The sequence below is a fragment of the Muntiacus reevesi genome, chromosome 4, assembly GCF_963930625.1.
Source record: "Muntiacus reevesi chromosome 4, mMunRee1.1, whole genome shotgun sequence".
In the NCBI taxonomy this organism is placed as follows: Eukaryota; Metazoa; Chordata; class Mammalia; order Artiodactyla; family Cervidae; genus Muntiacus; species Muntiacus reevesi.
In genome coordinates, this window is record NC_089252.1 from 31,385,497 (window position 1) to 31,403,266 (window position 17,770).

Genomic DNA, 17,770 nt, shown 5'->3' on the forward strand with positions numbered 1-17,770 from the left:
TCAGATCCATCTGCATCTATGCTTAGTTCATGAAGAAAACAAGTAGACTGATGGAAAATTTCCCTGTGACCTATATTTTCTTCTTTAAAAGTTATAATGCTGTTTCCTTGGTTACTCTTAAGCTGAGAGCTTTAGAAACATTTTTTCTGGATTTCCTACTTTGTTGTTATTCAGTCGTTAAGTCGTGTCCGACTCTTTGTGACCACATGGACTGCAGCTCACCAGGCTTTCTTCTCCTTCACTTTCAGAGTTTGCTCAAACTCACGTCCATTGAGTCAGCCATCCAACCATCTCATCCTCTTATCTCCCTCTTCTCCTGCCTACGATATTTCCCATCATCAGAGTCTTTTTCAGTGAGTCAGCTCTTCATATCAGGTGGCCAAAGTGTTGGAGCGCCAGCTTCAGCATCAGTTCTTCCAGTGAATACTCAGGGTTGACTTCCTTTAGGATGACTGGTATGACCTCTTTACTGTCCAATGGGCTCTTAAGAGTCTTCTCCAACACCACAGTTGGGAAGCATCAATTCTTCAGTGCTTTGCCTTCTTTATGGTCCAACTCTCACATCTGTACATGACTATTGGAAAAGCCATAGCTTTGATTACATGAACCTTTGTCAGCAAATTGATGTCTCTGCTTTTTAATATGTTGTCTAGGTTTGTCACAGTTTTTCTTCCAAGGAGCAAGCATCTTTTAATTTCATGGCTGCAGTCTATATTTTACATAATTTGTTCATAGTGTTTGCTTATGCAGACACCCAGGAGGGTTTCCAGGCCTCCGTCTAGGCCTCTTTCTTCCCTGTTTTAGTTTGAAAGTGTTAGTCACTCAGTCATGTCAGACTCTTTGTGACCCCAAGGACTGTAGCCTGCCAGGCTCCTCTGTCCACGGAATTCTCCAGGCAAGAATACTGGAGTGGATTTGATCCTTTCTAAAACCAACTCAGAGACAAAGACTTGGCACAGGTAGCTTATTTGGGAGTTGATCTCAAGAAGCATAAATTGGGAGACATAAAAAGGGACACAGAGGAAGGAGATCCAGCGACTGACTAAGGTGTTAACAGGCAGATTCCACAAGGGCAACTGGGGCTCCATCCTGCTGCAGACACTCTGAAGAATCATGTCCTCACTCTGAAGAAAGCTTCTCGGAACTGTCCCAAGAAGTGGCAGAGAAATGAGGGGATTTTCCACCAGCTCCTGTATCTTCTGGGTTGAGGGTTGCCCTTCAGGGTATTAAATCCTGCACTTCCTAGCTGCTTTAAACACAGGCTCAGAAAACTCCCAAGGCCTGGAAAGAGCCCTCGGGCAGGAAGCAGGGAGTCAGGTGGAGGCCCTGGAGATGGTACACACATGAACGGGCACAAGAGCCATCCTTCATGCTGCCCACTCAGAGGGAGCTGGGGGTGCTGAGGGCAGGGCTGCCCTCACAGCTCTTGCCTCTAACAAGGCCCAAGGACTGTGTCAGTCACTGTCCTGCTCCAGCCAGTCCCCTTTCCCTAGCAACCAGCAGAATGGGGCACAATGGCATCGCTTCTCTTCATCATACCTCCAGCCTCTGAGGTGAACAGTCATTCCTTTTGAGGTTTTTGAGTTGGAGGGTGGGAGAAGGATGTTTGCTTTGTCTTTATTTCTCTGTGTGTGTGTGTGTGTGTGTGTTAGTCGCTCAGTTGTGTCCGACTCTATGTGACTCCATGGACTGTAGCCCATCAGGCTCCTCTGTCCATGGGATTCTCCAGGCAAGAATCCTGGAGTGGGTTGCCACATACTCCTCCAGGGGATCTTCCCAACCCAGGGATCAACCCCAGGTCTCCTGCTTTTCTGGCAGACTCTTTACCATCTGAGCCACCAGGAGAGCCCTTATTTCTACTACTATAGGTTAAAAACAGTACTCCTGGGGGCATGACAAGTTGCATAAAATCCTGAGGGATGGGATGGGGAGGGGAGTAGGAGTGGGGTTCAGGATGGGGGACACATGTACACCCATGGCTGATTCATGTGAATGCATGGCAAAAACCACTACACTATTGTAAAGTCATTAGCCTCCAATTAAAATAAATATATTAATTTACAAAAAAAAAGCCTTACAATTCTTCTTGAGGGACTTTTCCTATCGCTCCCTGCAACCTGTGGGCAGGGCCTGCTCTCCTGGGGAGCCTGTCCTGGCCCCGTAACTGCTTCTCCTCCTCCTCCCCACCTGAGAGCCGGCCCCTCCCGAGCTCCCGGCCGCCTTGACTTTGAGGGACCATGCGAAGCCCTGCCACACCCACGTTGTTCCCTAGAGGAAAAGCAGAGGTGAATACTGGGAGTCTGGCAGAGTAAGATTCATTCTGATTCTGAAGGAAATCAAGGAGCACAGCTCAAGCCCATGGCTACACCTGCCTATCTCACAGGGGGCGATGGCCAGAGCTCATGTTCCACCAGGAACCCAGGAAGAAACAAATGTCCTTATGTTCCAAATATATCCTTTTTAAAAACTGGACATCGTATTTTGCTTCAAATGTCAAAATGAACTCATACTTGGCCAGACAATATGAAAGTTTCCAGTATCCTGTTCTTACTCTATAGCCCGAAACTGATGAATTCTATATAATCTAATGAAGTTGAACATATAATCTAATGAATCTAATGAATTTGAGCCCCCAGAAAATGCCACTGCCTCCAGTGAATTGCAGAAACTTCCTACATTTGACACTTTGTAAGGAAGGAAATTGCCCTTCAAGACTGAGCCTTGAAGGTAATGTTTTTACTTGTCAAACTGTGTTGGCCAAAAAAAAAAAAAAACACAATGAAAATCACCAAGTAGTCCAAAAGGCGACATGACAACGTAAGCCATCAAACTGACTACAGCACAGCAAAATCAAATTCAAGTTCTCAGTGGCTGGAAAAAAAGTGGTTTGGTAATAACAAGTTCATGGCCTGTATTTTATTTCCCAACCAGGCATCAAGACTTGTACTTCCTTAAGTCAGAAAGAGAAAGACCAACACCATATGATATCACTTATAACCAAGGGAGAGGGGGTGGGGAGGAATGGATTCAGAGTTTGGGATTAGCAGATGCAAACAAGTATATATAGGATGGGGCTTCCTTGGTGGCTCAGTAGAAAAGAATCCACCCACCAATGCAGGAGACACAAGTCTGATCCTTGGTGTGGGAAGATCCCACATGCCCTGAGACCACTAAGCGCATACGCCACAACTCTTGAACCTGTGCTCCAGAGCCCAGGAGCTGCAACTACTGAAGCCCCCGCGTTCCAGAGCCTGCGCTCTGCAACAAGAGAAGCCACAGCAATGAGAAGCCCATGGACCACAACCAGAGAATAGCTCCTGCTCACCGCAACTAGAGAAAAGCCCTCATAGCCATGAAGATCCAGCATAGACAAAAGTAATTAAATAAATAATTTTTTAAAAAATCTTTTTTAAAAAAGTATATATAGGATGGATAAACAACAAGGTTCTACTGTACAGCACGGGAAACTATATTTAATACCCTATGATAAAGCATAATGGAAAAGAATATTTTAAAAAGAATGTATATATGTATAACTGAATTACTTGGCTATATAGCAGTAATTAATACAGTATTGTAAATCAACTATACTTCAATCTAAAAATAAATTTTAAAAAATTAAAAAAATCAAGATTTGCATTTCCTAAATCTAAACGCCACAGGTCATGATTCAGTTATGAAATCTAACCTCTCAGTGACACTTTCATGGTTAATTTCAGCAAAAAGGAGAAAATATAGATTCTATGGACGGGGTGTAAGATGTGAACCCTACGAGATAAAACATGCTTACTACGTGTTGCTCCAACACAAGAGGGAAGAAACATGCTCAGTCTGACATGACGTATATTGCTTTTCCTGTCTCTAGTCTTCTCTAGAGTATTTTCTACAGGATTATCACAGTACTGTCCAGAGGAGCAGAAGTTAGGAGTCAGTCTATTTTAGTAAGTGTTTACTGACATTGACTTTATTTTACTAAATGAAAACTTACTTAAAAACCACTGGCCTGAAGAGGTTTAAAAATGAAGCAGTCAACTCATTCAAACCTCAGAGCAATCCTATGAAGTGAGCACTAGTATCATTTCACTGTATAAATGTGAAAACTGAAGCAGAGAGCAGTTAAGTTTGTTGCTCAGGGTCACCCAGTAAGTAAGCAGCATACCAGAGCATGAACTAGGGTGGGTTGAACCCAGGACCCACACTCTCAGTCACCTACAGAGCAGCCTCCCAGCCAGGAAGGAGGTGGGTGGGCATCATCTACATGAAGATGTTGGCCATGGCTCATGTCTGTCAGCAACCTGAAAATTACTAAATTATCTCTACGTTGGTGTTTTATTAATTCATCTGTCTTAATTCGGGATTTTTCAATACATCAAAAGGGTACTTTTAAAAGGTAGGCTTAGAAAAAGCCTTCAGGGGAAAAGAGCAAATCCAGAAGGCACTGGTATGTTCAGTAAACATCATTTAATGGGTTAAAATTCCCAACTAACTACAGAAATCCTCAGTTTAAAAAGTGGTATGATATGCAAATCCTAGTCATTACATGCAAAATCTCTACTGAATTAGTGCTAGAAAGATAAGACTAAATCATGGTTGAAACTGGGGTTATGGAGTCTTTCAAACCATGTCAGATCTTCCTGAATTATCTCTGATGCAAATTGATAATGGAAAATACTCTCAGGAGAGGCCTGATTTAACAAAACTTTTGGGCAAAAGAGGTGGAGAACCCTTCTATCATGAAACTGAATATAATACACTCATTGGAAGAAATCTCAGTAACATTCAATTTCTAGTCTGTGGGATACAGTTCCTTTTTAAGTCTTTATTGAATTTGTTACAATATTGCTTCTGTTTCATGATTTGGTTTTTTGGTTCTCTGGCATCAAGGTATGTGAGATCTTGACTCCCTGACCAGGGATCAAACCTGCACTCCCTGCATTAGAAGGCGAATTCTACTTGTGTTTAACAAATTACTGCAAACTCAATGGCTTAAAACAACACCATTTATTATCTTGCAGTTCTTTACGTCAGGGATCTGAGCATGGTGGGACCAGGTTTTCTGCTCAGGGTCAAGGCTCCCATCAAGGTGTCCATTAAATGCCTGAAAAGATTTACTTAAAGTTTGCACATGTTGTTAGCAGAATCTAGATCCTTATGGTTGCAGGACAGGTTCCCACTTTTCTTGCTGGTTGTTAGCTGGGACCTCTCTCCATTTCTAGAACCCACTCTTAGATCACTGCCACGTGGCCATCACCACAGGAAGCTTTCCTCTTCAAGATCAGCAGGAAAACTTCTCATGTTTCAAATCTCTTCCTTGGGATAGGGCCCAGTCCTTTTTAAGAGCTCCGCTAATTAGAAGAGATCCCCAGGATAGTCTTCCTTTTGAGCAACTGACTTGGGATCTTAAATACGTCTGCAAAATCCCTTCATCTCTTGTCATATGATACGACCTTATTATGGAAGTGACATCCATCATATTTATAGAGCTGTCCATACTCAAAGAAGAGGGGCATGAAGCATCCTAGGACCATCTTAGCCTCTCACAGGAGGACAGGTCTTAATCAGATTCCCTCATGGACGAGATGGCCAAACAAGATCAAAAACTATGATAGACATTGCTCACGGAGTCGAGATTTTCAGGAAAGAGAATGCTATAAAGATATCTTTGCCATACCCATGTTCACAGCATTATTCACAAGAAAGGTGAAAGCATAAAGCATAAAAGTGAAAGCAACCCAAGTGACCACTGGTGGATGAATAAATAAACAAAATGCGATATCCATACAATGGAATATTATTTAGCCTTTAAAAGAAAAGACATTTTGACACATGCTACAACATGGATGAACCCTGAAGACATTCTGCTAAGCAAAATACACCAATCACAAAAGGATAAATACAGTGTGATTCCACTTATATGAGGTACCAAGGGCAGTCAGACTCACAGAGACAGAAAGCAGAATGGACAGTCAATGTTTAATGAGTACAGAGTACCAGTTTTCCAAAACAAAAAAGTGTTCAATATTGATTTCATTACAACACTGTGAACCTATTTAACACTACTGAACTGTACACTTAGAAATGGCTAAGATACTAAATTTTACATTATGGGTACTTTATCACAGTCAAAATTAATAATAAAAAATAGCTTTGTCAATGATACTACTTATAATCATTTTCTTAACTCATTTAATAGACAGGTATGGGTGTTTGCACTGTGAAAGGCACTGTTCTGGGTGTTGAGGGATGCAAATATTAAAGTAAAGGGCTTCATAGTATTAGTAAACTGAAACTGAAGACTTGTTTTTAAAATAATCATTATTTCAGAAATAATCACAGGGATATATGTACATAGGGATAGACATAAGGCTGATTGACCTTGCTATAGAGCAGAAACTAACACAACATTGTATACCAACGATATGCCAATAAAAATTAATTTTAAAAAGCAATAACCACAGAAACAATGATCCAAGCTAATTTTCCCCATTCCAGAGGAAAGTACAACTCACTTGCCCCAGGTCCAGGGTGACGTTGACTTTGTTGTACTGCGTGCCTGATGAGAGGGGAGGGCTTTGCCACCAACGCTCTGATCCATCAATTGCATTGGTGACAGGGTGTGCTTTCCTGGGGTCCTCAGAATTGCAGTAGTCACAGAACTGCCCCTGGGGGAAAAAAAAGTTCTTTTTTAATTTTTAAGTAATTTTTTCCTATCAATTTAGTCAAAGAGGTAATCAAAACAAAGACGCTCTATACAGCTTAGACATGTCAACTGTTGAAGTTTATCATAATATTTTCAGAAGACAGTAGTAAGGCTTTCTCTTTTTCATTTCATCTTAAACTGTATCACCTGCTTAGAACTCTGTTTATCGTGTTTCTAGGATACACATTATATTTATCTTCCATCTGTTGCAGCTATGTTTTTCTTGTCCTGTGTGACACTTTAAGAAGAGCCTGGTGTGGTTGGGCTGCAATGATGTTCTCCTTCAGCAAATCCATTTCAATTCTTCACATCCTCCTCTGCAAGGCATGTGTCAGGCCCAGGGATACAAAGAGGAGCCCTGCTCACAGCCCCAGTGGAGGTGATAAGCATATAAGTAAATACAAGGGGGTAGGTGTGGCAAGAGCATAGAGCCCAGGGCCTAAGGTGCTAGATATTCCACGAGCTCAGGAAAGGCTGGGTGGAAGAGGTGGGATTTAAGCTGCCTATGAGGATGGAGAGGACACTGGTAAGTGGCAGTGAGCAGCCAATTGGGAAGGTGTTCCAGGCAGAGGAACCAGCACCAGCAAAGACATAGAGGCCAGCTGGCCCATTTAAACAAGAGCATATGGAAGACAACACCTGAAAGGTAAGTGGCAGAGATGTGGCTAGACTGTGGAAGTTGGCAGTCCATTTAGTAGGTAAATGGGAAATCATTTTTACCTGGAGTGATTATTCATTTAATATTGTCATCTCTACTGAATTCTGATTCTACTGATATCATCTCATCTTCTTACTGGATTATTCTTTTTTTAGTAAACAGATTCTCTTGATTCTATCTTGTTTTGTTTCTGAAATGAATAATTTTAGTGCCATTATAGCTCAGATGGTAAAGAACCCACCAGCCACGCAGAAGACCTGGGTTCGATCTCTGGGTCGGGAAGATCCCCTGGAGAAGGAAATGGCAACCCACTCCAGTATTCTTGCCTAGAGAATCCCATGGAGAGAAGCCTGGAGGGCTACAGCCCATGGGGTCCCAAAGAGTTGGACACGACCAAGCAACTAAGCATGCACCACCTAAAAAACTGATCATAGGCTTTTATATATTGAGTATATTTCAACTTATTTAAAGCCTCACACTTACTCAGTAGTGGACTTCACATACTGAAATGCTTTGCTCCTCAATTAAATGATCTTGGAGTATAACCACTACATAAAAGGAGTTGTTGTTGTTGTTGCTATTGTTTAGTTACTAAATTGTGTCCAACTCTGGAGACCATAAGGACTGTAGCCAGCCAGGCTCCTCTGTCCTTGGGATTTCCAAGGCAAGAATACTGGAACAGATTGCCATTTCCTTCTCCAGGGGATCTTCCCAACCCAGGCACCAAACCTGTGTCTCCTGCACTGGCAAGGTGTATTCTTCACCGCTGAGCCACCAGGAAGGTCCACATACAGAGAAGCAAACTGAGACTCATAGCCTCCCCAGGAATGTGCCGTGTTAAAAGGGTAGCTCTGCCCTGGATGAACATCTTGGAAAGTAACTTTTCAATGTTCAAGGATAAATTTGATCCTGGGGTGAAGCCAAATGCATGACCAAATGCGTTCATCGAATGTGTTACAGAGGGTTCTTTCATATGTTATGATAAATTACATACAAATCTTTTATCTTTGACCCTACATGAAGAGACTCCTGTAACCCAGAAACAGCACTGTGGGGTGGGCAGTCCCATCAGTTCATGAGGTCAGAGGCCTTGTGACTTGCTTTTCCCCACATCACTTCAGCCCAGCACGTCACAGACGCCCAATAAAGGAATGAGCGTCTCAGGGTTTTTCAAAAATAAATTTGAGTTCTTTCTACAAAATGCTGTTATTAATAAAAAGCACCTGTGCTTTGCTCAGTCGCTCAGTCATGTCTGACTCTTTGTGACCCCATGGACTGTAGCCCGCCAGGCTCCTCTGTCCATGAGATTCTCCAGGCAAGAATACTGGAGTAGGCTGCCATGCCCTCCTCCAGGGGATCTTACCAACTCAGGGAATGAATCCAAGTCTCCTGCTCTCCTGCATTGCAGGAAGATTCTTTACCCAGAGCCATTTGGGAAGCCCCCCCAAAAGTATAATTAACAACTGTTTAAGCTAGGACATCTTAACATTTATGAGTATTTTTCCCTTCAGTGATTTTTATTTTTCCCATTTTCTCCCTAGAAATCATTTTACCAGTTTAATTACTTGGTAACGTTAATTAAATTATTTCTCCTTGAAGTTTATAAGGAGACATGATACAAACAAATCTCTTCCAAGGATGTGGATGCTTATAATCTACATTTATCTCTTTTGGCCACAAGGCATGTGGGATCTTAGTTCCTCAGCCAGGGATGGAACCCACCACTACGCTAGAAGGCAAAGTCTTAACCACTGGACTGCCAGGGAAGTCTCGAGATGATGCTTTTTGTGTTGTTGTAGGTGAATTAAGAACATAACATTAGAAATAAAAGTTTTAAATCTCTTAGTGGAAAATAAAAGGTGAAAACTTTTTAGAACTTAGAACAAGGAAAGAGTTCTTAAACAAGACTCAGAGAGCACTGACACAAAAAAAGAGACAGATTTGACTACATTAAAATTAAGAACATCGGGTCCATCAACAGACTAATGAATAAAGAAGAGGTGGTATGCCTATATATATGTATACATATACACACACAAAATATATATAGTGAAATATTACTCAGCCATAAAAATGAAATAATGCCACTTGTAGTAACATGGATGGACCTAGAAATTATCATACTAAGTGAAGAAGTCAGATAGACAAATATCATACAGTGTCACTTATATGTGAAATCTAAAATGATACAAATGAACTAATTTACAAAACAGAAATAGATTTACAGACATAGAAAACAAACTTAAGGTTAACAAAGGGGAAGGGGGAGAAGGATAAACTGGAAATTTGGGATTAACAGATACATACTACTTGTATATGAGATAAACAACAAAGACCTACTGTAGAATACAGGGAACTATATTCAATATCTTGTAATAACCTATAATGGAAAAGAATCTGAAAAAGAATATATACATATATGTATGTATGCACATACTTGCTCCTTGGGAAGAAAAGCTATGACAAACCTAGACACCATATTAAAAGCAAAGATATCACTTTGCTGACAAAGATACGTATAGTCAAAGTTATGGTGTTTCCAGTAGTCATGTATGGATGTGACAGTCGGAGCATAAAGAAGGCTGAGCACTGAAGAACTGATGCTTTTGAATTGCAGTGTTGGAGGAGATTCCTAAGAGTCCCTTGGACAGCAAGGAGATCAAATCAGTTAATCCTAAAGGAAATCAGTCCTGAATATTCATTAGAAGGAATGATGCTGAAGCTCTAATACTTTGGTCGCCTGATGTGATGAGCCAATTCGTTGGAAAAGATCCTGATGCTGGGAAAGATTGAGGGCAGGAGAACAAGAGGGTGACAGAGGATGAGATGGTTGGATGGCATCACCGACTCAAAGGACATGAACTGGAGCAAACTCTGGGAGATGGTGAAGGACAAGAAAGCCTGGCATGCTGCAGTCCATGGAGTGGCAGCATTGGACATGACTTAGCGACTGAACAACAACAACATATGCACACAATGCAATCACGTTGCTGTAGACCTAGAACATTTTAATACAATCAACTATGCTTCTTTTTGAGTGTATTTTTGTTTGTTTTTTTGGCCACGTAGCATATGGGAATCTTACTTGCCCAACCAGGGATCAAACTCAAATCCCCTCAGTACAAGTATAGAGTCTTAACTGCTAGGCCACCAGGGAAGTCCCATGTTTTACTATTTAAAACCCATCCATCCACATACACATTAAGGCTGATCATGAAAGGACCAAGGATGAAGGCATGTCATAAACTGAGGGTTGTGAACAATCCATAATGCAATTCTGTGCCTGAGGTCAAATATTCTTAAATAACCATAAATAAATAAAAGGACAAAAACTCAGAGAAGAGGGGGACAGAGAGAGAACAAAGAGAATTCTTTACATCTTTGTGTTCAGTTATTCATCCACCCAGGCAACAAACCTGTACAGACCATCTATGCAGAATCAGAAGCTGCTTCAGACAGAGGGGAGAATACTGAAAGATAAACAAGACAAGGGACTTGCCCTCTGACTTGTGTCAAGGCTGTTATTAGCCTAGTCCTGTGGGAAATAGCAAATAGAAGAGGCTGGAAGAGAAGGAGACAAAACTGTTCAAATAAACAACAAAGAGAGTTGAGATCCAAGACTGCAGGGCCCCCGAGGACATGCCAGTGTTCACCCAGAGGCTCAAGGAGCGACCTACACATTTTTAGAAAGACAGGAAAAAATTAGTCTCTCCTAGTTGCTCACATTTTAAATCATTCTCCTTATTCAAAAGCCTCTTTCCAATATTGTAAAGCAATTATCCTTCAACTAAAAATGGACCAATTAAAAAAAAAAAAAAAAAACCTTCTTACATATAAGACTGTGCAATTGCATTCACAGCCCAAACACTGTCTTGTTCTCAGAAACTAGAGGCTGATTACAGCACCACTCCCTAACATGACTTCTCTTTTATTGTTTGAACAATCATTCATTCATTCAACTTTTCCAGATCGCTTCCAATGTGGGGAGCTCTGTGTTGGATGCTAGTGTTAAAACAAAGGAACAAACAAGAGTTGGACCCTGCTCTAGAAGAAATTCGGTGGGAGAGAAGAGAAGTAACTCAAACACAAGATGTCACCAGCAGGTGCTCTGTTAAATGGAGCACTGGGCAGGGGAAGGTGTGGGTGCCAGGAGAGACGCGCCACGCTTTTTCCTGCTAAATCTTCACCACACTCTTAGGTTTGCATCAAAGTCTTCAGAACTGAGGGACCCATGGTATATGCCCAGTAGTGGGACTGCTGGGTCATATGGTAGATTTATTCCTAGTTTTTTAAGGAATGGAGACGCAGATGTAGAACACGAATTTGTGGACGCAGTGGGGGAAGGAGAAGGTGGGATGAATGGAGAAAGTGATATTGACATATATACACTCTCATGTGTAAAACAGGTAACTTGTGGCAACCTGCTGTATATCACAGGGAACTCAGCCCATCTCTGTGATGACCTCGAGGGGTGGGGTGGGGACAGGTGAGGGAGGCTCAAGAGAGAGGGAACACTCATAATTATGGCTGATTTGCACTGTGGTGCAGCAGAAACTAACGCAACATTCTAAAGCAATATTCCTCCAATTAAAAAATAAATTAAAAAAAAAACCTTAAAGACACAGAAGTGAAGGTTCACAGAGGTGAAGGGGCTCGAACCACACAGCTAGGACCTGTAGGAACAAGGACCCATGTGTGAATCTGACTCAGAACACCATCCATCCTGACCTGATGGCCCTAGAAGCTGCATCAGAGAGCCCCATCGTGGATTTGGATGGAGCATGAGGCCAAGCTGGAATCGCAATTATGTGATTTTCCAAACACCTGCCCACAAGCAGCTGTGGGAAGAGCCCCAGCTGAGGAGAACACCCCGTCTGACAGTCTCAGCTGTCCGCCCCGCAGGCAGCACAAAAACATAGCAAGATCTAGCCACAGGCATCCAGCAATGGCCCAGTACATGATAACCACGTTCCCGCTGCCATGAACGCCCCTCCGAGTCTCCTGAAGTTATGTGCCTTCAAGGCAAGGTTTCAAGTGACCAGACTCCAGCCAGCTGGAGCCCTGATGCGGAGAACATTCTGGAGCGCACCCCTTCCAAACCTGGGGTTGCTCCTTCACCAAACCTTGTTCAGAACATTCTCCTTACTGAGAGGCACGAAGCTCGTGGGCAGGTTACCTACAAGTGAGACAAGTGGCTTGTCAATTTCCTGAGCACCTAAACATCTTCACAGAGTGGGGTGAAGGGCAATCACAGAGCACGGGAGAGCACCCAGCTCTGCGGGCACCCCCCCACACACAGGCTTCACCCCACTGGGAGGGGCAGCTTTGCCTGCTATTGTGCTGGGTTCCTGGAGGAAGGGATTCAAGAGAGGGAAAAAAAAAAAAAAAACACAAGGGGTTCCAGGTTGGTTCCATTTATGTATTTTTTAAGGCAAATATCTGCAAAATGTACACCAATTATTCAAAATCTATGTCCACTCAGAACAAATTCCAGAGATTTTTTTTCTCTTTCAATTTGTTTGAAATAGGTGCATTTTGCCATAGAATGATAGAGGTCCAAATCCTGCCTCCACCAGTCACAGCTTCAAAATGTTAATCAAATTGCTCAGTCTCCCTTGGGTTCCATTTTCTCTTTGTTTAAATGGGCTAACACCACCAACCTTATGCAGTGATCACGAGGATTCAGTGAGGAGCTGTCCATAGTGATCACACCGACACTGGAATCACTGGGGTGTTTCTCCATTCATCTATTGGTCAACACTTAGGTCGCTTCCATATCTTGGCAATTGTAAATAATGTTGTTATAAACATTGGGGTGCAGATAGATATCTTTCCAAACTAGTGCTTTTGGGTTTTTTGGATATATACACAGCAGTGGAATTGCCGAGTCAAATGGTTGTTCTAGGGCTTCCCATGTGGCTCGGTGGTAAAGAACCTATCTGCCAATGCAGGAGACATAAGACACAGAGGTTTGACCGTTGGATTGGGAAGATCCCCTGAAGAAGAGAATGACAACCCACTCGAGTATTCTTGCCTGGAGAATCCTACAGACAGGGGAGCCTAGCCGGCTACAGGGTTACAAACAGTCAAACACAACTGAAGTGACAGGATGCACGCATGCATGGTAGTTCTATTTTTAGTTTTTTGAGAAACCTCCATACTATTTCCCACAGTGGCTGCATCAATTTACATTTCCACCAACAGTGCCCAAGTAAAACCCATTTTTTAACAGTTTCCATAAAATCTTCTTCCTTCTACTTCTCCCTCCATTCTCTTGTTCCCTATACACAGTGTTGGCATTTCACTGGCAATAAAGGACCACTTGGTACCTGTGGTTTCAGGTAAGTGGCCTGCTTACAAACTCAGGTTTCTGAGGTGGGCCAGGCCACACTTAAGCTTGCCCACATAACACCCCAGACCTGAAGCACTTCCTCTTTAGAGCTTCATCCCAAAGCCTAGATTTATGAAAGCAGGTCTCTCTCATAATTTGTTCATCCAGCCACCAACTACTGAGCTGCTAAGGGCCAGAAAGTGTCTTCAGAAGAGAGTCTGACCTTGATCTGATTCAGTCTGCCAACCAAGTGCTTCCCTCTCAGTTCCATTTCAGTTATTAATGTCCTTATGAAATAAGTACACTCTTTACTACTTTATTTTCTCATTGTCCCAATGCCCTGAACTCTTTTGTTCACCGTTTTAAAATTTTATCAGTCACCCAAGTTCCTTTGCATAAAATCTTTGCCGCCAATGTCTTTCGTTCTCACAAACCTTCAGTCATATTTAACCTCTGCAAAGCCAATCCCAGGACAGAGTGAACTGGGCCTTTCATTTCACAGCCCCACCTCATGCTTTTCCCGACACTACCTCCAGGACCCTGACTAGTAAAGGACTCCTCCAGAACACTGACTCCATGTGATAAGGGATTTGGGGCCCTGAAACTTCCACCACCCCACCTGTGTTAAGCAATCCTCACTTTATGTCCCGCTGAAATGTGCTTCATATTTAAGGATTACTCTCCATGTGGGTGGCCCCTAAATATCTGTTCAACCGAGAGCTCTCCTTATTCTGTGTAGGGACTAATTTTGAGTTATCAGGTTGCAAAGTCTCAAAAGCAGAGACCCTAGAACCACCTGAGAGCCCTATGCAACGCCTGCATCCTCCACCCTCCCACACACAGATAACTCACATGCTGGTCAACAAACACTGCTGACTGACCCAGAGGCTGGTTATCCGGTTGAAAGCTGAAGTGACTGCCTGGGATTGAGTATTTGTGCCCCGCACCCCCCTCCCCCCAATTTATATGTTAAGATGTAACCCACTAGATGATGGTATCAGGATGAAGCTTTCTAGTACACAGTGGGATCAGTGCCCTTAAAGAAGAGGCCCTGAGGAAATCCTTCACCCTCCCACCTTGTGAGGACTTCGATACAACAGCCAGGAGCAAAGCTGGGTCCTCACACAACACTGAATCTGCCCACACTTGACCTTGGATCTCTCAGCCTCCAGAATTGTGAGGAATAAATTTCTGATTTTTAGAAGCTATCCAATCTCTTTTTTTGTTAGGCAGCCCAAAAGGACTAACAGGAGCTGTCATAAGAGAGTACCACACACTGGCTTAGAACAGAAAGTTGCCGTGCCATGGCTCTGGAGGCTCAAAGTCTGAAATCAAGGCATTGGCAAAGCCCGTTCCCTCTGAAACCTGTAGAGGAAGGATCCTCCTTTGCCCCTTCTAGCTGCCCAGCCCTAGCCATCGGGCTCAGCCACTGACTGCATTAGGCACCCCTACTTTGAAATTCAACACACCAGGGCCATATCTGTCCTCCAAAGGCAGGTTGTTGAAAGTTGTGTATTTTTTTTTCTTTTTTTCAAACAGCACTTCCATCAAGGTGTTGCTCCAGCAGGATAATTCTATGATGGGGCTGCCCTTTGAACGTTTGTCCAAAAAATATCTATGGCACGTCCATGATAAGCTGCCACAGGGAAAACAAATAGCAGGAAAATGTGGCCCCACCCTCAGGAAGCTCAAAATTTAATAAGGATACAGACATGACAATCAATGGCTTCAAGGTGATGAACGGAGTTGTAGCGAGGTGGAACAGAGCTTGGCTGGAACTCTGGGGGAAGAACAGTTGGCTCAGCAGTGGGAGCACAGCATGGCAGGTAAGAACATGAACTATGAGGTGGAGGAACCTAGAACTTGTTATACAGAGTGAAGTAGGTCAGAAAGAGAAAAACAAATAAGAGTACATTAACATATGTAGATGGAAACTAGAAAAATGGTATTGAAGAGCCTATTTGCAGGGAAGGAATGGAGATGTAGATGTAGAGCACGGACCTGGGGACACAGTGGGGGAGGGAAAGAATGGGACCAATGGAGAAAGCAGCAAGAACACACACACACCGTCAGGTGTTAAGATGGATGGCTGGTGAGAAGTTGTCCAGTAGCCTGGGGAGCCCAGCCTGATGCTCCGTGCTGACCTGGGGGAATGGGACGGGGGGTGGGGAGGGAGACGCGGAAGGGAGGCAATGGATCAAGGCTGATTTGCACTGTTGTACAGCAGAAACCAACACAACATTGTAAAATTTTTTTTTATTTTTAAAAAAAGAAATGAAGAGCATGAGCTCTGCAGCCAGAGTACCTGGCTTTACTACCTACTAGCTGCGTGACCTTGAACAAATCACTTAATTCCTGTGGGCTTCAGTGTCCTCATTGAGACAATAAGCATGCCAAGAGTCCCTCCTTCATAAATTGTTGTGAGGATTAAGGAGTCAGTTTGTGAAAGGTGCTTTGGAACAGTGCCAGGTGTCGGTAAGTGTTAAATTAATACTCTGCACGAAAGAGAGGAGCAAGATGAATGGCTGGTGAGAAGTTGTCATGTAGCATGGGGAGCCCAGTCTGGTGCTCCATGATAACCTGGAGGAATGGGGTGGGGGCTGGGGAGAGAGGCGTGGAAGGGAGGCTAGACTGTTCTCCTTGTTCACCATTCTGCCTCACCTTATTTGGTATTACTCCTGGACACAGTATACAGTGCAACATGAAAGTAATGGGGAATTACTTCTATACCCCATGGTTAAGATGTGCATTGAAAATCTAATTAAAACCCATACTGCTCTAAGCTAATATTCATTTCTTACTTCCACATGTATTTTCTAAGCATCTAGGATGGGAGGGGGGCTTCCCTGGCAGCTCAGCTGGTAAAGAATCTGCCTGCAATGCAGGAGACCCCGGTTCGACCCCTGGGTTGGGAAGTTCCCCTGGAGAAGGGATAGGCTACCCACTCCAGTATCCTGGCCTGGAGAATTCCAGGGACAGAGGAGCCTGGTGGGCTGTATAGTCCATGGGGTCACAAAGGGTCGGACAAGACTGAGCAACGAAGCACGGGATGGGAAAACCACTGAGAATACCATACACTTATGACATTTGAGAAACTGGCAGGACACATGGGACTCAGTGAGTTGGCTTTCCCCAGGGCAGGTTCCACCCTGTTGGCAGGAGGGATCTGATCAAGGATCTGCTAGGTCATGCAAACAACTCTTTTTTGAGAAGTAGAAAAAGGCTCCCTGACTCTCAACAGATACAGCCTTGCCCAGGCTGGATTTTCAGCCCCGCTGGCCAGGAGCTTACGCATACAGCAGAAACCAGGCAGCTCTATTGACTAAAACCACTTAGTCAATAGGTCAGAGGTACCATTTAGTAAATTTTTTCCTCACTAGTCAAATTGTTCCAGAATGTTGAGAAAAAGTTAACACAGGTTTCATGGAAGCTTAAATCACAGCAGGAAATAAATTTATGGTCCAGAAGAATGTATTAGTGCTACCAAGTGTTAGTCACTCAGTCAAGTCCAACTCTTTGCAATCCCATGGACGGCAGCCCGCCAGGCTTCTCTGTCCGTGGAATTCTCCAGGCAAGAATGCTGGAGTGGGTTGCCATTTCCTTCTCCAGGGGATCTTCCCAACCCAGGCATTGAAGCTGGGTCTCCTGCATTGCAGGCAGATTTTTTTACCACCTGAGCTACCAGGGAAGCCCGACTGCTACCAAAATTCACCTTAAAAAATTACTACCTCCCCCAAAATGTTACTTTCAGCTGATAAAAAAAAAATGTGTGTATATATGATATGTGTGTATACAGGAATTAACAGATGTATATGTAACTCCTAGCTCTGTCCACTGAAAGGGTCTAAAAGCAATGACATACCAGTAACAATGAACATGCCTTATATCCAGATCTTGGTTTCTACATACCTTACTAATTTAAAAAACAGAGCTCTCTGGTTACCTTTCTAGTTAGTTTCAACACTGGGGCAAAGAAAATTAAAAATGACCCTAGAACATCTCATGGTACCAGAAAGCACATTAAAAAGTCCTGGGCTTCCCTGGTGATTCAGTGGTAAAGAAACCACTTGCCAATGCAGGA

At 43.2% G+C, this 17,770-nt stretch overlaps 1 protein-coding gene across 3 annotated transcripts in view; it reads right to left on the reverse strand.

The window, feature by feature from the left end:
- LAMA3 (laminin subunit alpha 3) overlaps nt 1–17,770 on the reverse strand; it is a 247,400-nt gene that overhangs the window by 218,752 nt on the left and 10,878 nt on the right. For all 3 annotated transcript variants that reach the window (XM_065932447.1, XM_065932446.1, XM_065932445.1), the window contains exon 2: nt 6,510–6,662. In XM_065932447.1, the coding sequence (XP_065788519.1) occupies nt 6,510–6,662 (153 nt within the window). The remainder of the gene's footprint in view (nt 1–6,509; nt 6,663–17,770) is intronic.